Source organism: Balaenoptera ricei, chromosome 6 (genome assembly GCF_028023285.1).
Source record: "Balaenoptera ricei isolate mBalRic1 chromosome 6, mBalRic1.hap2, whole genome shotgun sequence".
NCBI lineage: Eukaryota > Metazoa > Chordata > Mammalia > Artiodactyla > Balaenopteridae > Balaenoptera > Balaenoptera ricei.
In genome coordinates this window covers 69,593,397-69,615,703 of record NC_082644.1, presented here as the reverse complement: position 1 = coordinate 69,615,703, position 22,307 = coordinate 69,593,397, and the positions used below count along the sequence as shown (strand labels likewise).

Below are 22,307 nucleotides of genomic sequence, written 5' to 3'. Positions count from 1 at the left end.
TCCTATGAGATGATCAGCTGAAATCACTATTCCTTAATGTTCAAAAACATACTTTCTCTCCCACACAACTTATTCAAAGGCTCCTTTAAGACTTCAGTGGAAGACCCAGCTCTTGCTCAAAGTGCCTCTCCGAGTACAACGGAATCCCCTTAACTCTTTGATCTGTCTATCCATTTATTCCAGACTTCTGACTCTAGGAATCATTAAGTGGTCTTTCCTCTCTTAGATGGCAAACTCTGTCATGCTTCATAATTGAGTGGGCACTCGATAAATGAATGCTATAGTGCTAGGAGGAATAATACACTTCCTATTGGCAGCAAATCCAAGAGAAACTTCCTTAGAAGAAAGGACTGTCAATTACCACTTAACAAGCCTGAATTTTGGCTCCTGTAGAAAAGGCAAACAAAACAATAACAACTCTCTCCTCAGTGGCAGCCAAAACGCTATCTGGTTGCTGCCCTCCAGTCACCTGGCAGGCGGCTGGGCCCCAGAAAGTGCTCAGCAAGTCCTTGCTGGGGGATTGATGTGCAAACGCATGAGACTGGCGATACGTAACCTATCCCTGATGGGTAGACACCAGCTGGGTTCCTAGCAGTCTGGTGGTGCAGAGCTTCTGACTTCCCATGGTCCTTGGCTCTTACAGCCGACAAATCTAGCTGAATGTGGGATGCCAGGAGCAGGACACACAGAGCGAGGACAGGGAGGCTGTTCTGGAACACAGACGGGGGATTTGCTCGTGTTTCCTCTGCAGTAGCCGCCATGGCATCGTTGTCACCCTCGGGGTGAAGTTCATTCAAGTGTTACCACCCAGCTTTCCCTGTCTCCTCTGGGCCAGGGGGCATCAGGCCTGACACCAAGTGAGCCATAATTAGAATGCAAATCACTTGGGAAGCTTAAAAATGCTCACATCCAGGCCCTGTTTCCAGACACTGTTATTGAATTGATCTTGAGTAGGACTCCAGGGTTGATAGTCTTAAAAAGCTCTCCGGGGGATTTTAATGTGCAGACGGGGTCTAGTACCACTGCCTTCCAACGTTCCAATCCTGGGCCCACACCTGTAATCCCTTTGCCTCTCTTTTACACGGGAGCTGCTGATAATAATAAAAACAACAACAATAACAATAAATGTCATTACTATTAACAAGAGTAGCTAACAATTCCTGAGCATTTATTATATGCCAGGCATATTTCTAACTGCTTTACTTGTATCAATATGAGTGCACTGAATTCTTATAAGAAGTGGGTATACTTGTTATCTCCATTTTTCAGGTGAAAAAACTGAGGCATATCGAGAGGTTATATAACTTGCCCAAAATTTCACAGCCAGTAAGTGATTGAGCCAAGCTTTGAACCCAGGAAGACTGGCTCCAGCACCTTCTCTCATAATTGTTAACCTGCATTGCCCCCCTGCATTCATTCAAGGCACAAAGGCTTTCAGGGACCACATAGGGTGACCTCTGGATCCTATACAGCCATAATCACCTTCTCAAATAATCATATTTCTGAAGACATATATCTGATCCCATCATTTCTTGATCCAAAACCTTCAATGGTTTACTAACTGCTTATGGGATACAGATCCAAATGATACACAGATAACTTCCTCAACTGTACTTGGCTACCCCTCTGTTATCTACTCCCACCTTAAGCGACTCTACCCTTCAACAGTTCAGAATTACTTGCACCTCCTTCAAACAACCATAAAAAGCAGGCTGGACAACCCAGGCTTCCCTCCACACTCCAGACACAGTCATCAGCATTTGAACTCCTCGTAAATGTGTTTCTAAAGGATTTAGAGATGCTAGGACAAAACCTTCTCAAAGAGCCAGGTGGGACAGAAGCATATCCATTTAGAAACTCAGCGCTTCAAGGAGTGCAAGCAGCAATGTCATACGAATTTAAACTACACACATAGCCAAGTAAAACAACATTAGATATACCAACTATCCATTTCCACAAAACTCCTAAAAGTTTGAAAATGGAATTATCCTGGTGAAATGGCACAGGCTTTACAGCTCACTGCATTACTCATAACTTGCAGATTAAAATTCTTACGTTCTAATAAGCATCTATACTTAGCTAGCACAGTAGGGACCACAAAGCCCCTACTTCCAAAAACACTCCAGTTGTAAGAGTGTTTTAAATGCTATAGCACTACATTCTAAAACCTCTTGTAAACTGCATTTATGACAAATGAAAGCAATCAAATTTGGGACCAGGATCAGAGGAATTAACTATCAGAATTAAAGTAGAAGTGGTCAAGCACTTCATCCCTGCCTTGAAAAACAAAACAAAACCCTTGCAAACTAAAGGGCACTATGAATTCACAATGCAGCCAGAATGTAGATAGCCTACATTGGTCTACCTCAATTTGAATGTAATCTACTTGTCTTTTGCTTTACATCTCCCAGGTCTGTAAATCTACACACTGCCCTTTGATACTGCATTCACAGCTGTCATCGACTGGACAAAACCCAGTTTGTGTTTTCGTTGTTCAAAGGGAGAACATCTTTCTAATGGGCCATCCAAGTTCCAAATAATGTTCCCCTACCCTGTTCGAGGTAAAAAGCTCATACATTTCAGAATCACCTGACTTTACCTAGTCTAGCCCAGGATATCTCAACTGTGGCACCATTGATACAGATAATTCTTTGTTGAGGGGGCTGTTCTGTGCACTGTAGGATAAGCAGCAGCAGCCCTGGGCTCAACCCCCTAAACAACTACAGTAGTACCTCTCCCTGAGGCATGACAACTTAAAAATGTTCACTGGGGGCAAAACTGTTCCCAGCTGAGAATCACTGGTCTACCGTCATACTCAACCCATTTTGGAGTTTCTCTCTAACCATAACTCTATTTTTACCACATTTGGCCACACTTTTACTCTCTGAAATTCTTCAAAAGCCATCTGCAAAATAGTCTTTGGCCTTGGGATTTCAAAAAAAAGTGTTCTTATTAGATTGTAACCCTCAATTAAGGTTCATTTGTAATAAGCCCACATGGAGTGTTTGATTCAGGGCTGAGGTATGGTGGGAGTTGACTTGGTCAGGATGCCCAAGAGAGCAACTGTTTAAGATGGTCCTTACTGATACCTGCATTCCTCTTCCAAAACCGCGCCAGAAGGGGTGGGCGTGTTATTTCCACTGTAAATACGTCCACAGGTGGAGTTTTGCCCAGTGTTTTACCATATACACGCTACTTCCCTCAAGAGGGCACCTCTATCAGCTAATTACTTGTTAACAATGGAAAACTCAATCCAAACTGGGCTTAAGCAACAAAGGGAATTTATTTGCTAAGAAAAGTGAGAGTCCTAAAAACGGCAGCTTTCAAGAGAATCACACCTGGGCTCCAGCTCCAGTTTGGGTGCTGTTTCCCTGATTCTCTCAGCTTCCTCTTCTCCGTGAGCCAGGTGGTCTTCAGATTGGCTTCCTTCACAGTGGCACAATGGCTACAGAAGTCCTGGCCTAAGTCCATACACCACATTGCTTATAAAAGAGTGCCTTGCCATAGAGGGAACCTACCTCAACATAATAAAGCCCGGATATGACAAACCCACAGCCAACACCGTTCTCAATGGTGAAAGGCTGAAAGCATTTCCTCTAAGATCAGGAACAAGACAAGGATGTCCACTCTTGCCACTTCTACTCAACATAGTTTTGGAAGTCCTAGCCATGGCAATCAAAGAAGAAAAAGAAATAAAGGAATCCGAATTGGAAAAGAAGTAAAACTGTCGCTGTTTGCAGATGACGTGATACCATACATAGAAAATCCTCAAGATGCTATCAGAAAACTACTAGAGCTCATCAATAAATTCAGTAAAGTTGCAGGATACAAATCAATACACAGAAATCTGTTGCACTTCTATACACTAACAATGAAAGATCAGAAGGAGAAATTAAAGAAACAGTCCCATTTGCCATCTCATCAAAAAGAATAAAATACTAGGGATAAACCTACCTAAGGAGACAAAAATCCTGTACTCTGAAAACTATAAGATGCTGATGAAAAACATCAAAGCTGACACAAACAAATGGAAAGATACACCATGCTCTTGGATTGGAAGAATCAATACCGTCAAAATGACTATACTACCCAAGGCAATCTACAGATTCAACGCAATCCCTATCAAATTACCAAGGGCATTTTTCACAAAACTAGAACAAAAAATCTTAAAATTTGTATGGAGACACAAAAGACCTCAAAGAGCCAAAGCAATCTTGAGAAAGAAAAACAGAGCTGCAGGAATCAGACCCCTCCCCAACTTCAGACTATACCATAAAGCTACAGTCATCAAAACAGTATGGTACTGGCACAAAAACAGAAATATAGATCAATGGAACAGGATAGAAAGCCCAGAAATAAACCCACTCCCCCATGGTCAATTAATCTATGACAAAGGAGGCAAGACTATACAATGGATGAAAGACAGTCTCTTCAATAAATGGTGCTGGGAAAACTGGACAGCTACATGTAAAAAAATGAAATTAGAACATTCTTTAACACCATACACAAAAATAAACTCAAAACAGATTAAGGACCTAAATGTAAGACAAGATACTATAAAAACTCTTAGAAAAAAACAAAGGCAGAACACTCTTTGTTGACATAAATCACAGCAATATCTTTTTGGATCTGTCTCCTAGAGAAATGGAAGTAAAAACAAAAATAAACAAATGGGACCTAATTAAGCTCAAAAACGTTTGCACAGCAAAGAAAACCACAAACAAAACAAAAAAACAACCCACAGAATGGAAGAAAATATTTGCAGGCAATGTAACCGACAAGGGATTAGTCTCCAAAATTTACAAACAGCTCATGTGACTCAATATCAAAAAACAAACAAACAACCCAGTCAAAAAATAGGCAGAAGACCTAAATAGACATTTCTTCAAAGAAGACATACAGATGGCCAAGAGGCACCTGAAAAGATGCTCAACATCGCTAATTATCAGAGAAATGCAAATCAAAACTACAATGAGATATCACCTCAGACCAGTCAGAATGGCCATCATCAAAAAATCTACAAACAGTAAATGCTGGAGCAGGTGTGGAGAAAAGGGAACCCTCCTACACTGTAGATGGGAGTGTAAATTCGTACAGCCACTATGGAGAACAGTATGGAGGTTCCTTAAAAAACTAAAAATAGAACTACTATATGATCCAACAATCCCACTCCTGGGCATGTATCCAGAGAAAAACATGGTTCAAAAGGATACATGCACTCCAATGTTCATTGCAGTGCTGTTTACAATAGCCAAGACATGGAAGCAACCTAAATGTCCATCGACAAATGAATGGATAAAGAAAATGAGGTACATATATGCCATGTATATATATATGTGTGTGTGTGTGTGTGTGTGTGTGTGTATGTGTGTGTGTATATAAATATATATATACACACACACATACACACACACACACACACAATGAAATATTACTCAGCCATTAAAAAGAATGAAATAAGGCCATTTGCAGCAACATGGATGGACTTGGAGATTACCATACTAAGTGAAGTAAGTCAGACATAGAAAGACAAATATCATATGATATTGCTTATATGAGGAATCTAAAAAAAAACGATACACATGAACTTATTTACAAAACAGAAACAGACTCACAGATTTAGAGATTGAACTTACGGTTACCAGGGGGAAGGGTAGGGGGAGGGATAGATTAGGAGTTTGGGACTGACATGTACACACTACTATATTTAAAATAGATAACCAACAAGGACCTACTGTACAGCAGAGGGAATTCTGCTCAATATTCTGTAATAACCTAAATGGGAAACGAATTTGAAAAAGGATACATAGATATGAATAACTGAATCACTTTGCTGTACACCTGAAACTAGCACAACACTGTTAATCAACTATGATCCAATATAAAATAAAATTTTAAATTAAATAATTAATTAAAAATAAAAATAGCAACACTGGAAAAAAATTTAAAAATAAGAAGTCAGTGAAAAGGAAAAAAAAGAAAAAGAAAGAAAAAAAAAGGGTGCCTTTCTAACCAAGCAAAAATCCTGAACTTCATTATAACTGGATCGACTTGAATAATGTGCTTAGGGCTGAAGTATCCAATCAGTGTGGCCAGAAGACCACAGGCTGACTGGTTGAGACCCTTGAATTGATCACAGTGGCTGAGGGGGGAAGTTATGCTGATGGATTTAGAGCGATGGTTCTCAAAATGTGTTCCCTGACCAGTTACATCAGCATCACCTGGGAACTTGTTAGAAATGCAAATACTCTGGCTCCACCCCAGACCAGCTGAACCAGAAACTCTGGGGTGGTGCCTAGCAATCCGTGTTTTAACCAGTTCTCCAGGTGATTCTCATGGAAGCTAAAGTTTGTGAGCCACTGGTTTAAACCATCAGATCCTACCTGTAGAGCCTAGAGTGGGGTGAATCCCGTTTATTTCACTGGCTGCCACACAATTAGAAAATGGTGGAGTGGAGGCCTGAGAAATTACCGTCAAAATACTTTAGAAGGAGAAGGCTCGAGAAGGGGACAGTTCATTTCACTTCTTACTTCCTGTGGTAAGGCTATGAAGTAGAAAACACAGTAATGAGTGCTTCAGCCTAGCAACATGGTTTGAAGATGACTTCTGCTGCCCATATTTATTAGTTTCCAGGGCTTGAAGAAAACGAAATGCCCAACATTAACCTTCCCATTCTCTGTGGGCCCTAACCCACTCTCCCTGGGGAAATTGTGGACAAATATATACATACAGGTTTGAGAGAAGTAAAGCTACTTGGCAGTTAAGACTGCACTGAAGAAGACATTCTCTAGGAAGTTTTCTTAATCATGGCTAATCCTAAGAGTCGCCTGGAGTAAGGGTACAAGTCCAGCCTCTTGGGCTGGACTAGACCCAGAGTCAGGATCTCCAAGGGAGGGACCTGGGAATCTGTGTTTTTAACACACATTTCCAGGGATTCTTTTTTTAAAATAAATTTATTTATTTATTTTTGGCTGCATTGGGTCTTTGTTGCTGGGCGTGGGCTTTCTCTAGTTGCAGCGAGCGGGGGCTACTCTTCGTTGTGGTGCTTGGGCCTCTCATTGCGGTGGTCTCTCTTGTTGCAGTGCATGGGCTCCAGGCATGCGGGCTTAGTTGCTCTGCAGCATGTGGGATCTTCCCGGACCAGGGCTCAAACCCGTGTCCCCCGCATTGGCAGGCAGATTCTTAACCACTGCACCACCAGGGAAGCCCCCAGGGATTCTTACGGATTGACCATGGTTGGAAAACACTGTTCTAAAAGCTATATGCAGAGGACTGGGGAGAAAAATCTCATGAAAGAATTACACGAATATTTCTGACTGCAAATAATAGCTTCTTCCTGTCCTTTCTTGGTGCCTTCCCTCACTACCAGGGCCTCTAACTGTTCTTCCTCTAGTCTTATCCTACACTGCTTCCCAAAGAAGTCACCCTACAGACCACTTTACATCAGAGTGAACTTTCTAAAACACACTGAATGTCAGGCCTCTGATGACAATCTATCATGGTAGAAATCCATCGCAAGTCCTCACCAATGGCCAACAGGATCAAGTCCGAAGTGTTGGCATGAAAGGGGGGGAGATAAATTAGGAGTCTGGGATTAACAGATATTCAATGCTATATATAAAATAAATGAACAACAAGGACCTACTATACAGCACAGGGAACTATATTCAATATCTTGTAATAACCTATAATGGAAAAGAATCTGAAGAAGAATATATACATATTCTCACACATATGTATATGTATAACTGAATCACTTTGCTATACACCTGAAACTAACACAACATTGTAAATCAACTATACTTTAATTTAAAAAAAATTTTTAATGCAAAAAAAAAAAGTGTTGGCATTTCATACACATTTCCATGTAATCCAGGCCCTGCCTTTCTTCCTTAGCCTTACTTCCCACTGTCAGCCCACTGGAACACCATTATGGAACCATCCTGAAGCCCCTGCATTTCCTTCAACACTTGATGTTCTCTTTGCCTTTGTTCCTTCTGTTCACCAGGGTCTTCCTTCCCCCTTCACCCAGAGTATCAGTCAAGTTAACGAGAGGTCATGCTGAAGTAACAAAAGCTCAGTAGATAAAGACAGCAAAGGTTTATTTCTCACTCAATGTCAGGAGGTGGTAAGTTTTTTCTCTAAAGACCCAGATGGTAAATATTACATACTTGGTGAGCAACATACAATTTCTGTTGCATTTTCTTCTCCTTCACTTTTTTGTATAACTCTTTAAAAAATGTAAAAACCACTCTTTTTCATAGGTCGTACAGAAAGAGGTCACTGGCCATCTGCTGACCTCTACTCTACGTGATCATTGCCAGAGACAAGTAGACAGCAGAGAACTACTCAATCTAGTCATTCAGACCAGGCTAATGTAGCAGCCATCACTTGAGCATGTCTAGTCACCATGCAGACCAAAAGAGAGGGTCTCATGCAAGTCCCACTAAATGCCCCAGTCCAGAAGTGACACCCTAGAACTTCTGCTCACAAATAATTGGCCAAAACTGGTCTTTCAGCCCCACCTAACTATAATGGAGCCAGGAAGTGCAATCCTACCATGTGTCCAGCAGTAAAGAGAATTGGAATTGCTTGGTAAAAACGATGACTTCAGCTCAGAGACAAGTGCTCTGGAAAGCCTGTTCTGACCCTCTGGTCCCCCAGTCAGATTAGCTACTCTCTCCCTGTCACCTTATAGCACCTTGAAGCCTAAGCGTGTGCTGTGCATAGGGTACCACAATCGCCAACTTCTCCGCCTCCCCCACCGGATCCTGAGCTTCCTTAGACAAGCATCTCCGTATACCTACTGCCTAGCACAGCGCCTGCTACCCAGGGATGCTCAGTGTGTGTTGCTTCAACAAACTGACGAATGTGGTAGATTGTGGGAGCGGGGTTGCCTATGCATTTCCCTGAAGGCTCTGTATGCAGCAGTGTCAGCCTCTCTGAGCCTAGTTCAACCACACCCATCTCCACTCATGATAAATGTATCATTTTGGTTATTCGGTTACTTCCTATATTAATCAAATTCACTCTTCCTTACAACCTTTCCTTCTAATAATCAACACTTTGCAGAGAGCTGGTCCTGGAGGCCACAGAGCACTTTGACTTTATGTGAATTGGTTTTGTGTTCAGTTTGTAGGTCAGAAAGCAGGCACAGAGAGGCACTGAGATTTTCCCAAGTTACACAGCCAAATGAGAGGTGGAGCCAAAAGTTATGCTTCCTTTTGATCCAACAAGAGAGCTACAGGATTGAACATAGAGCCGCAGCTAAGTTCACCAACAGTTTATTTATATCCTTTGGAGAGACAGAAAGCATAACGTGTTTGTCAAAGGTAAATCTTATTACACCATATCAATGTTCAGCTTACAGTATACATATTTATCTCCGAGTAAAATATTAAAAACAAACCACATGACTATATTAATGTGCCTTTTCATACTGCTTCCACTCATCCCCTCTACCACATTTTCTCTTCCGTCAGTGACACAGCTCATTATCAGCCTCTCTTTCAGAACCCCGAGAATATTGAAAATGCCACACACCTGTTTTACCACCATCCCTTAATGCCTGTTAGGTGAGCAACACCTGCATGCCTCTTCACTACTAATGGCATAAAGCAGAGTTCAACTCAGTTTCACATGCAACACATGTGCAGCTGCTGCAGTTTATATCAAACGTGCAACCACAGAGCGAGCAGAATAGAGTTCAAAATGAACTACAGTGCAAGTCTCCACCAATACATATTGACAGAGTTAAGCCCCTTCGTGTAGACCATTCACAATCTGGGTATCCTCTGACCCCACGGAAGTGTATCCTGACCTGGAATTTTCCTCTCCTCTCCATCTCCTGGATCCAGTAAGTTCCTAATAAACATCCCATCTGATGGTTAGCCTTGACAAATGCCCTGGAGCACCAAGACAAGAGGAATACAGCTAGGCAGGAGCCCTCTACTTCTCACATCATCAATAGAATAGCGTCAGAGCTGGTCCTATTGAAATCGGTGGAGTTTGAGTCATTCAAGATCAAAACAACTTTTAAAAAATATATAAACCCTTTATTTAAGAAGGTGAAATAGCTCGGTGTGTCCTCCCAGTCTGGTTAAATGGGGACAACCAGGGGAAATTGTGCAAGAAAACTGAAGTATACAAAAGCAAATTACAGGCTCAGTATTGCCAGACACAAAACAGGAATCAATCCTTTACAGGAATCTTGCCTTTGCTTCCTTTTTTCTTTCCTTGAGCCTTGTAATTGAATGTTGCAAACTATATCAAGAAGAATAAACCTACGGGTTTCCCCTCCCCCAAGCAAGAAAAGGTTAAGCTTTTAATTACAGGCCCTCCGACTATCATTTGTGCAATTAGCAATTAACTATAATCGTTGATGAGAGAATGCAGAGCTGCGCTAGCGATATCCCCCTCCTCCTCATCCCAGACTGGGTTACTTTCGTCCCATTCTATTACAGAGGACAAACCACAACCGCGCGCACTCTCCTTACACACACGCTCATCACTTAAAGACACATTTAATTTTTAGCAAAAATGGCATCTCAGCGTTTGACTGAGACAGGCATCCCCAACCCCACATCAAAGTAGCCCAAACGTTTAGACCCACTCCTCTTCAGCACTTTTAAGCGGAGAGAGGAGGCCCAAGGAAGAAGCTACCTACCAGCCTCACAGGACCAGCCTCCTTTGAGGCGCAGGAGAGGGTGGTAGAGAGACGCTTGTTGCCCCTGGAAACTGCAAGTCCCCCCCGGGCTGTAAGCCGCGTTAGTGGGAAGGCGGTGGCAATAGCCTCAGTAGTTGCATCAGTGCTAACTGCTGCTGCTGCTTCTGCTGCATCTACTGCTGGCGGCTGCCGGGAAGGTACAGTAATGACTGTAGGGAGCGCACAGCTGCTGCGGCGGCAGGTTCCCTGGATCAGGAAATTAGGGCAGGCACCGGGGATTGGAGGCGAGGGCGGCGCGCGAGCCAACCAGCGGCCGCCCCGGGCCCCCGTGAGCCCCGGGCGGACGCGCGGAGCAGCCGGGCCCCGGGAGCAGTCCGGGTGGCAGCGGCGGCCACGGCCACGGCCACTCACGCTCACACTCGCACGCACACTCACACACCCCCGGCGCAGGAACCTGGCTGCCCCGAGCTTATAAGAGGAGCGCGTCGAGGGTGGGGAAGGAGGGCTGAAGCCGCCGCGCCCGCCCCCACCCCCCGCTGACCACTCCCCCTCCTGCCCCCTCCTCGCTCCTCACCCCGCGCTCCAGCGGCCGCCAGGGTGGGTGCTCCGCGGCCGGCTCCTCTCTCTTCTGTCTTCTCCGCTCTCGGCTCCCCACCCCCTCTCCCTTTCTCCCCTCCTCTTCCCTCCCCTCCTCTGCAGCGCCTGCATTATTTTCTGCCCGCGGGCTCGGCTTGCACTACCGCTGCAGCCCGGGGAGGTAGGTGGGTGGGTGGGTGGGTGGGTTGGCTGGTGGGGGGTAGATTGTGCAAGTTGTAGGGGAGGGGGTGCGCCTCTTCTTCCCTGCTCCCTTTCCCCCCCTTCGAACTCCTTCCCCTCCTCCCCTTCCCCCTCCTCCCTCCCCGCCCCCACCTCCTTCCTCCTTTCCGAAGGGCTGGTAACTTGTTGTGCGGAGCGAGCGGCGGCGGCGGCGGCACCATCCAGACGGGCACCATGGGCACGTCCGCGCGCTGGGCGCTCTGGCTGCTGCTCGCGCTGTGCTGGGCGCCCCGGGAGAGCGGCACCACCGGAGCGGGTGAGTGAGGACGCGCCCCTCCGCGGCCTGCCCGGACCCGGCCGGCGCGCCAGGGGGCCCCGAGGCGCGGGTCTCCTTTTGCCCACCCCCCTCCTAGGAGGCGCCTCTCCACTCTCGTCGCCTTCTCTCCCTCCCCACCCTGGTGGCGCCTCTGAGCTGTCAGCACCGCGGCTCCCGGGAGCCAGGCTGGGGGGATAGTGGGATTTGGGGTGTCCTAAAGCCTCGCCCGAACTAGTCTTCATTCCCTTACACTCCCTCCCCTAAAACCTGTGCTTCGCCTCGTTTTTCACTCCGCTTGGCCGGGGATGGGGAATATGGGCTTCTGAGCCGTTGAACAATGGTTGTGTCTCCTCTGCCAGGCGGAGTGTTAGGAAGGAGGCAGAGGGCCGGGTGGGCCGGGACGTGCGCGGCAGCCCCCGGAGCGCTCCTCGGACTTCACGGAGGGCGGGAGCGGGCGGTGGGTGAGGAAGGGCGCCGGGTGCCGACCGGGACTGGGGTTCCCCGCGGCGGTGAGGAACCCGCACGTTCGGTGGGCTGCCGCCGGGAGTCTCCGCCGAGCGACTAGAAGTGCGCAGCCTGCGCACCCGGACTGCGACTCCCCGGGCGCCGGGCCGTCTCTGTGTAGTGCGGGTTAGAGGAAGAGTGAGGCTTGAAATAGGACTCTCCCTCTCGGGTCTCCAGGATAGCTGAACGGGGGAGGGGAGTGGAACGAAGACTTAATCAGGTTAGTTTGCTGAGCCTCGTTCCCGGTGAGATTTCCTCGAGAGGAATTGGGTCCTAATCTGGTGACTGTAATTAGCCTTCATTCTAACCAGTAGATCAAAGGGAGTAGCACGAGAGCTGGGAGAGCTGGTGTGTGACTGTGGCTTGTTGGGGAGGGCGGTGGGGACTACTGTCGGGTCCCCAGGGTCTGCCGCACTGGGCCTGGGAGCCCTGTCCTTAGCCACTCTCTCACTTGGGGCCGCATAACTTTCTCAGGCAGGTGACAAGAAGCCCTTCTAAGAGGATTCGGTGAGAATCCTGGCAGGTCCCTGAAGTGATCTCGACATGACACCAAGGGGCTGGCTCGCCAGCTCTGGGGAAATGGGACGGAGAACTGCCCCCGTCCAAGTACCCACTCCAGAGTCCCTAGGCTCCTGTCGCCCGGTGGCTTGGGAGACCCGCCTGCCTGCAGGCATGTGTCTCCTGAGGTGAGAGCGAACTTTAGTGTGTGGTCAAGCAGCCCCTCAAGCAATACTTGGGGTGGGGGGGCGTTGAGTCTCCGAATGCCCCCTGCCCTTAGGTTTTGACTGTCCCGAGCGTGAGAAGCTGGGACGGGCTTTTCTGCGCTCTGCGATTGGCTGGCCGCCCGATCACGTTTAGGTTGGTCACGTGGCTCCGCGGGCTCGTAATTTAGCAGCCTGAGAAATGTTATCTTTAAGGGAACGTGAAACACGGACAGGCTCCAATGGACTTTTCTTTCAAATGCTTTCCCCTGCCTGGACTCCTTGAAAAAAGGCGAGTGTCTAGTGAAGATGGCCCCTGATGTGTAACCAAACTAAGAGATTGGAAAAGCCCTGAAAAGTTTTCAGACTCTAACATTAATCATTAATGGTTGAGCAATACTAACTTATTAAACGATTTTTCAGAGTAGTGCCATGACTTACATTACACCTTTCATATCATTTCAAAAGACTAAGACACTGATGACTGTCCAGGAAGGTGGGAGAGAAGATTCGTTTTTGCTGCGTTCTTTTCATATTCTTTTAATTTAATGTATAATAACTTTCCATTGGAGGTTAACTTTATCCTATAGAACGCTATGAATGCACCTAAATTGTCGAAATGAGTTAGTTGAAGCCATATGTTCAACTTGTATCAGCCTCCCTTTTGCTCCCCTAGGTCACATGTGAAATATGTGACATGCCACGGACAGTGGAAAATAGAAGCCCATGTAAGACTTAAATTCTTCGAAGGAAAGGAGACACATCCTTTCCGAGCTGGAGGAGATTTGGGGTTGGCTGAGGCAGGTATTGACCCTAAGCTAACCCAGGCTGGCTCCTGTCTGAAGGTCAAAGCCCCAAGGCATATGGACTGACTTTCTGGCCCTGGTCTTCTGCACTCTGCCCATACACACGCATGATGCTGGTCTAAAATACTCTAGGACAGGGCACGTGTGCTTTAAGACTCTGCCAAGGAACTTAAGTCAGGCTAACAAGAGAAATTAAAATTCAGTAGTGGAGCATACCTGATGGGGAAAAAAAACCCTGGGAGTTCTAGGACATTTTCCTCCAGCCTAGGTAGTCAAGATTAGGATCTGGGGTACCATATATTCATTAAGGCCAGAGCCTAGAAGAACCAGGGTTTTGTGAGAGCTATTCAGATACGGCTAACCACCAACAAGAGAGTCAACGGAACTTCTCCTCTTGTGGGGAGTGGGTTGGTGAAATTGGCAGTACCTGGAGGGATAGGAGACCGGAGGGCAGGGGGAAAATAAACCTGACTTATCCAGATAGCACACAATAATCATAATCCTCATCTAGATCAAAGAATGAGCATGTGAGCAGGAACTCTTTAAAGGAGGGTCACCAGTCAGGCCTTCATTGGCAATGACAGCTGCCTGTGGTCTGAAGCAGCAATGCTCCCCAGATCACCCCTTTGCCCGATTCACTTGACATTTAGCTAAGTACCTGCCCTGGCTCATTTTGGTTCTTTGCTCGAATTGTTTGGAGTCCCTAGATACCTAAAGCATGTATAAAGGCCAAGTTCAGTAGAGCTGCCAAACCTTAGGACTTCAATATAACCATACTGTATATTTTAATTATAGCAGCCTCCACGCTCAAAAGAAGTGCTTCTGCCTTTTATAAAATTGGATACCCATAAACTCAATCTCACTTGAGTAGTTTTGTTACAATTCTAGAAGAGGTGAAAAATAGTCACAAGCCCCTTCTGTTCCAGGAGGAATGTCAAACTGATCAGACTTAGCAAGAACTCCTACAGTAGAGCACAACCATAAGATCAAGGGAACAGATAGCCCCCAGCCGTATGGCTTCAGGTTTCGGTCCAGAGACCAGAAGACGTGGAGCACCGCATAGAAATACAGATAATGGATATCAGCTATTTAGACCATTTTCTAGTTCTTACAGAATGTGAGTAAAGTTGTCCCTCTCTAGAGGGAATAGTGATCCAATTTAGGCAGTCATCTATACAATTTCAAGTCATAATTAAATTTACTTTGGATACTGACCTTTCTTTGGAAAGCCACCTTCACATTACTAGTCTATAAAAAATTAAATCCCTCAAAGGACTATGATAAAGTCTATAATGAAGCTTATGATAAAAGTTCCTGCCTTAGCGTTTCTCAGGGTGGGCTAATACGGCTGCTCTCCAGGTGGTTAGGTGATAGACTCAAAATTGCTTAGTTTGTTCCCATCTGTGCTTAGGCCACAGCACGGAGACTGCTTTCAAGAGAAAGGGTCCAAGCATACCTTGGGCAGAGATGGATGAGATGCACCTGCTGAGCAGAAGTAAGTGGTCCGGGGGCAGTTTTTTGGCCCACCTAAAGAGTTGTTGGCTAGGAAATCTGAAGACCGATAGCTTTTCATAAAACTTAAAGACAGAGGAATGACTTAGCTCTAGGAGAATCTGGCTTTGTAAATGACAATTACCTCAGTTTCACTCTGTGCGTTTTTTCAGTCCGAATTGGTGTCTCCGCTAAGCTTTTCTGTTGGTTTTCAGTAAAAATTCTAAACATTGTTAACACTGCCTAGTTAGAGACACTAGAAGCAGTGCAGGGACTGAATGAGGTGGCAGGTGATAACCTTAAACTTAGCACACGGTTCCCTTCATGTGAAGTTGCCTAGAAAAGTTTGGGCCTGATGGCTCTATGGGGGCTCTAAATTAACAAGGGAATGCCTGCCAGGTGCTGTGAGAATAAATACAGCGATTCTGCTAGAAGTGGCTTAATATCTGCTTAGAGATCCTTTGCCCACTTTGTATTTTAAAGATGCTGCATGGGTGGGCGGAGCAGGGAAAGGGCATTCATGGCCCTGTATTTTAGAGAGAACTTTGGGGGCAGAAACTATAAGATAGGACCACTGGCTAGAGTGGTCGACCTTGCCCCCGACCTGGGTCATCCAAGTTGGCTCTGCTGCCTAGTTGCCTTTATGTGTCTAGACGTGGTTGTGGGAGGGGGAGGGGTGGGCTATCAGGTCGGGCTTGTAATTTGCCAAACAAGGGAGGCGATAAAACCCATGGTGATAGACAACATTTGCAAGTTACTTCGTGTGTTATAACATAATTCTTCCCCCAGATACTATGAGTAAATAAGGTTCTTTTATAGACTGTCTCTAATCTTTAGTTTTCTTAAGATACCTTCCCGAGGTCTGAGCTACTAACTGATCTGTAGGTTCCCTAAGTAGGTGGTAGTTTGATGCCAGCCTCCTTTGTACCTCTGCTCAAAACCACTTGACTTCCATTTACTGAGTGCCCACCACATGCCGTTTAGCACCAGGCATAGGCGACACAGTGACCAAGAAGTTGGGCTCTTCCTTCATGGCATTTAGTGTAGTGGGGAAGTCAAACCAGGAAATCAGTGATCCAAAGACAGCCTGGAATAAAAGCTCTGGATGGGAGCGAGCAGACACAGTGGTCAAGACTTAATCATAAAAGAGGTAGGTAGCAGCTGAAGATTGCTGGAGGTCCCACACGCCACGTGCGTTAGAGCTTATGAAGGTTTCTCAAAAATCACCGAGAACTTAGACTCTCATGTGACAAAGCCAGGAACTATTCCATCTCTGCAGATGATCCTACAGAGGTGATAGCACTCAATCAACAATGGATGGCTGCGAACATTACCAAAGAGCGCTAAAATCTGTCAGAGGTAAAAGCCCTGAAATTTCTAACTTTACCAGTGAGCCACTGCTAACTTTCCCTGCGTGCCGGAACCTCTCTCCTCACGTGGAAACGAGGCTAACGTACCCACACTGACACACTCATTCTGATATATAAGTGCAGGAAAGTGGTCTGTTTTTAAATGATAAAGTTTCTGAAGATGAGGTGAAAGTACCCTCGTAGGCATTGGGAACTGTGGCCTTTGTAACCTAAGAATCTTTCAAAGTATGCTAACTAGTGAAACAACTGCTCATACTTGGTTTCAAGTTCAGAAAACCTGGGAAGAATGCTTTGGGGAAAAAATCTGTAGTTCAGACCAACTTTATTAGCGAACTAACAAATCAACGGATGCATTGGGGAATACTTGCTAGTGCCTAAAAAAATTTTTAAATGTCAGGCACCTGGTCCCAACTTACAAAGACACATTCCAGGCCCTGCCATAGGGGATCTCCGTTTGTAGAGATGGAAGCAGGTAGGTGAGCACATCTCAGTATGCGACAGCTATGTGACAGGCACAGGAGACAGTGAGAAAGCAGTCAGACCACACCTAATTGGTCAAGAAAGCAACTGAGGGCCTCGTTCAAGGATGACATTTGAACGAGTGGTAAGCGATAGGGAGAAGCCAGGGGAAATGGGTAGGAAACTAGACAATCCTAGAGCCCGTGAGAAGCCTGCAAGTGATCCCATCCCTGGCACTCTGGACCATTCTTGGCTGCCTGATTCACCATCTTGATGTGGATAGAGAACATGGCAGCCTGGAGGCAGAGGAACAAGAGACAATTTTAGATCAAGTGAGGGATGAGTGCTTGGACATGCCCAGGACTTGATGGCAAAATGTCGGGGAAGAAGAATCTGGGCTCACTGTTGGACTACTGATTTAGAGTAAGTGGTGGGTCAGTCAAAGGTCAGGTGGGGCTTCCCTGGTGGCGCAGTGGTTGAGAATCCGCCTGCCAATGCAGGGGACACGGGTTCGAGCCCTGGTCTGGGAAGATCCCACAAGCCACGGAGCAACTAGGCCCGTGAGCCACACCTACTCAGCCTGCGCGCCTGGAGCCTGTGCTCCGCAACATGAGAGGCCGCGATAGTGAGAGGCCCGCGCACCGCGATGAAGAGTGGCCCCCGCTCGCCGCAACTAGAGAAAGCCCTCGCACAGAAACGAAGACCCAACACAGCCATAAAATAAATAACTAAATAAATAAAATTATTTTAAAAAAAAGATCAGGCCCATGGGGATGGGAAGACAGATTTTAGAAGAACCTCTTTACCGTGTATGCCTATTAAGATATCCAAGTAGATTTTACCTAATGACACAAAGGTCGTCATCATAATCTCTGTCGTTAGATTGGCAGTTGTCATCTATGTCCATCCAGTGGTGCACACAGGGACTTATGGGGTGAGTACTATAGAGTCCAACCCTGAGAATGAAGTAGTCACCTGCATTGTGGGTAGAATCTCAGCCTCCTAACCTTCCCGCAGTGGTTTCAAAGAGTGGTCAGGGACCAGCAGGGTCAACAGCCTCCGGGAAGTCAATGGAAATGCAAACTTGGGCCCCATGCTAGACCTACAAAGTCAGAATCTCTGGTGAGGGGGCAGCACTGTGTTTTAATAAGTCCTTCAGGGGCTCCTGATACAAACGTGATCTTGAGAACTACTGACTTTTACCACCCGCAAAACTAATAACTTCCCAAATATATCAGAAGGGCCTTAGCTCTTTCGAGACAAGAAAACCAAGCACTGTAGTCCTTCTAGGAAAAGACCTGCTAAGGATACTGAGGCAGCATTTTTTAAAAATCAAATTGGGGACGGAAGGGTGGGCTCTATCTCAACAATAAGGCTGTGTTAGGATAGTGACATCCTGACAAGTGATAGTACCTAATTCTGGATTAATTTAAACTGACACAGAATATTCTGGAAGGAAGTGGTCCTGAGTCAGGTGCTCTAGTTGGTATGCGTGCTCAATCACATGGTATCTGGAGCCAGACTGCCTGAGTTCAAATTCTAGTTCTGCCCAAGGTGATCTTGGGCAAGTACTGTCCTCCCTTCCCCAAACAGGTTTCCTGATATGTGAAAGGGGAACAGCAGCGCTGACTGTGTAGGATTGAGAATTAAATCAATTAAGAGACTGAGGTCTTAGAACAGTGTTTGGCTAACAATAAAAATTAAGTTATTTATCCATGATTCTCAAGATCATCTCAATCTGATGTAAATGGGAAAACTGACAATTGAACTATAGGATTGAGTGAATCAGAAGGATTAACCCAAGTATTTCACAGCGTTTAGCTGGCCCCCCGCCTGGTTCTCACAAGGCTTCAGAGGCTGACAGTAAGGCCAGAACACAGCTCAGTCTCTCATCCTCAGTTCCTCTTACTAACCTTCTTCCCTTGTAGGAAAACTTCTTTGCAGACTTGAAAAGCTGCTTGTCCTAAAAGGAGTTTTAGCCTATGAATAGAAAGATTGGCGTTCAAGTGGCAAGCAGTAGGAGCGAGCTGGACTAAAAATAAATGCCCTTGGCAGCCCCAGAAGTGCCAAAACAAATGGACTGACGAAAATTCCAGGAGATGATAACACCCGTACACTCAAGCAAATGGGAGGGCTGTGAGAGATGTGAACACTTGGCCTTGCTCGTCCCAGCAGTGTGGCAGCCACAGCCCCTCTGTGCAGGTTGAAGTTCATGTCTGAGCCTGACACAAAGAAACATCTCCTTACTGTGGGCATCCCTTTTGGAGCACTCCTGCAAAGGTGCCACTCGGAGCCCTACAGGGAACTTCGTAGCCCACTTGGAAGGCTTGGTATTTACTGTTAAGGTCTATGCAGTTTTGTTTTGTTTTTTTTTTACCGAAGCTTACGTACTCTTCTTCCATGTTAACCCTTGCAGGGACAATTAGACAACAACGGCAGGCTGACTTCTAAATGCATTAAAACCCCTGAGTTGCTTGGAGCCAGTGAACTGCCAACATGTCTGGGTAGCAACGTTAACTATTTAGGTAAGCAAGGCTCCTGGGACATGGGCGCCTTGAAGTAAGTTTGCAGAGTCTGATATCAACTGTGAAAGCCCAGAATTAGTGAGGAAATCTTCAGCTCTTCTGGGCATTCAGTCATTCGTTACAAGTGTAAACAGCCGTGTAGACGACTAGGTACAAGTGACTTCCAACCCCCTGGCCCAAAGGGGTAGGGATATTCATCCTAAGTATTAGAGCTGAAAGGAAACCCAGATCTAGTCCAACCGTTTGATTTCTTAAAGTTATGGAACCCTTTTCAAATTCTTACACAAAACTCCAATGTTGAAAAGAAATACTGGTGGAAACAGAGGCGGAATGCCCAGGTTCCCTGCTGTCACAGCCCTTCCCCTGACTGCAGCCACCCCGATGCTGCCAAGGCACTCCTGTGAACCCCGTGACTTTGAGGAACCCACTAAAAATCACATTTACTCCGACTTTTCACCTTTCTGAGCAGATAGACCCTGGGTTGTAGGATGCCGAGCGCTTCTACTTGTAATTTATTTTTTGAGGCATCATTGGCTTTAGCTTAGCCTAAGCACTGAAAGGACCTTGGGTGTCGATAATTTCAAGCTCACCCAGTTCCCTTTATGAAAGTATACTGCTGAACTTGAGACTTAACTGTCATGGATGGAAATAGACTACAGGCCCACAATCCTGTAATCCCCCAAAGCTTTGCAAACCCAAAGCCTAACTCGTTTGGTGTTTTCCATTCTTTTGGAGCTCTGTACGGCAGCATTCCCAGGTAGGCACCACAGGTGTAACGGGAGAATCTTCCTGAAACTCGGGCAGAAAACCCACCACGCTGCAATCAGGTGTCTGAGCTCTCCCCGCTCTGCACGATGCAGGGAATTAAACAGAACTAGGGAGTCCTTTCTACCCAGGAGCAATCTTTCAGAACAAGGTGCTTAGGAAACTTAAGAAACCGAGGCACGGCCATAGAGCTTAGGACATCTCTTCTCTTCTCTTTAAAGAAAGAGCCCTTTATAAAGCCAGCCAGCTTCACCCACCCCCACTCCCACCCCTCTCCTCGTTTAAAGAAGCAGGGATGGTAGGTTAGTAGCGTACTCCATTCGTAACGCCATTGTTCTCCTTTCTTAATGGAGAGCCGTGTGTGTCATGGTAAAACACAGCTTTATGACCATCGGGCAGAAGCTTGGGTGAAGGGGAAACGTCTGAGATAAGAGGTAGAAATTAAACTCCTTTTTGTCTTGAGATATTGGAATAAACACTACGAAAATGCCTGTGTCTGTCCTGAGCCCGCTCAACAGCGACTCTTAAAGCAGCATTGCTGGGATTTTAACCCAGCATTTATTGCTGTTGATTGCCTGTATGTTACAGTTACATTCAGAGAGCCTCCTTAAGGTGATAGTGGACTAAACACCAGCCTTAGGCTATTGTGCGCCCATATTTAATCCCAGGCCAGCTTGAGTGTCTATAAAATCTGTAGTTACAATCAAGGTTCATTTTTAAAGAGATCTGCCAGAGGGGGCTTCCCTGGTGGCACAGTGGTTGAGAATCTGCCTGCCAATGCAGGGGACACAGGTTCGAGCCCTGGTTGGGGAAGATCCCACATGCCGCGGAGCAACTGGGCCCGTGAGCCAAAAATAAATTAATTAAAAAAAAAAAAAAAAAAAGAGATCTGCCAGCTACCTAACCCCAAGTGGAAAACCATCATCTGACGCCTACTTTTAAGTCCCTGTCCAAGTCGGATTATATGGTTACCTTTTTGACAGCATAGATATCAACATCGATGTTTTTGTCTCATTTTGACCAAACAACTAAAACCTTTGGTAACTAACACCTTTTCAAAAGGTATACTAATTGCAACCTGACTTTTCTTTCCAAGTATATGTATATTTCTGTTCTCTGACTATAAATTGTTTTTTTTTTTACTTTTCAAGTAAAGTACTCTAAGTAGATTCTTACCACTCCCACAAGAGTCAGAGGCCGTGGGGATAAAGAACTACAGCCAGTGGGCCCTGGAGCAGATAACCCCAGCACTGAGAGTATTAAGACTATATCGAGACTCCAGTGATAAAAGGGGGACGGTGAGAGGCAGCCAGATATGTCATACTTGGTTTCGCGGTATAAAAACTAGCGTGCGATGCTTCCTGACGGCCTCTACCCTGTCCTTGTTCCCCGTTCTTGTGCCCAATAAAATATTTGAGGATTGAATGTATAGTATGAAATACAGGTAGGAAGAGGAGCTCCCTGGCGGCCTAGTGGTTAGGATTCCAGGCTTTCACTGCCATGGCCCGGGTTCAATCCCTGGTTGGGAAACATCCTTCAAGGCACGCAACACGACCAAATAAATAAATAAATAAAAATGGTTAACATGGTAAATTTTTAAAAATGCCGGGGGGTGGGGGGCGGGGTGGATTTCCTGGTGGTCCAATGGTTAGGACTCAGCACTTTCACTGCTGGAGCCTGGGTTCAATCCCTGGTCGGGGAACTAAGATCCTGCAAGCCACGTGGTGTGGCCAAAAAACTAATGATAATTATAAAAAAATAAAATAAAAAATGAACTGCAGATAGGAAGTGCCACTGATTCATCCTGCTTTGTATCTGGGTCCTAGCTTAACTACCCTCTTGCGGGCAGAGTGGTACACATAGTTTTTAAACGCGTACATTTAGTACCTAAGTAACCACACACCCATATGGTAAACTAGGACCAAATTTTCATCTCCCTGGGAACTAG

At 45.8% G+C, this 22,307-nt stretch overlaps 1 protein-coding gene and 1 long non-coding RNA gene across 21 annotated transcripts in view; one reads left to right on the top strand and one right to left on the bottom strand.

The window, feature by feature from the left end:
* LOC132367087 (uncharacterized) overlaps positions 1-11,334 on the bottom strand; it is a 155,821-nt gene extending 144,487 nt beyond the window's left edge. For 8 of the 12 annotated variants that reach the window (XR_009503665.1, XR_009503670.1, XR_009503669.1 and 5 more), the window contains exon 1: positions 10,667-10,991. This is a non-coding gene — a long non-coding RNA (uncharacterized LOC132367087). Of the gene's footprint in view, positions 1-10,666; positions 10,993-11,240 lie in introns of those variants that run through there. The other 4 variants (XR_009503668.1, XR_009503672.1, XR_009503675.1 and 1 more) reach the window with 2 other exon arrangements.
* VLDLR (very low density lipoprotein receptor) overlaps positions 10,977-22,307 on the top strand; it is a 37,337-nt gene continuing 26,006 nt past the window's right edge. For 3 of the 9 annotated variants that reach the window (XM_059924817.1, XM_059924819.1, XM_059924812.1), the window contains exons 1-3: positions 11,029-11,423; positions 11,596-11,738; positions 15,161-15,244. In XM_059924817.1, coding sequence (XP_059780800.1) covers positions 11,657-11,738; positions 15,161-15,244 — 166 coding nt within the window. In that variant the 5' untranslated portion in view covers positions 11,029-11,423; positions 11,596-11,656. Of the gene's footprint in view, positions 11,424-11,595; positions 11,739-15,160; positions 15,245-22,307 lie in introns of all 9 variants that reach the window. The other 6 variants (XM_059924821.1, XM_059924816.1, XM_059924814.1 and 3 more) reach the window with 5 other exon arrangements.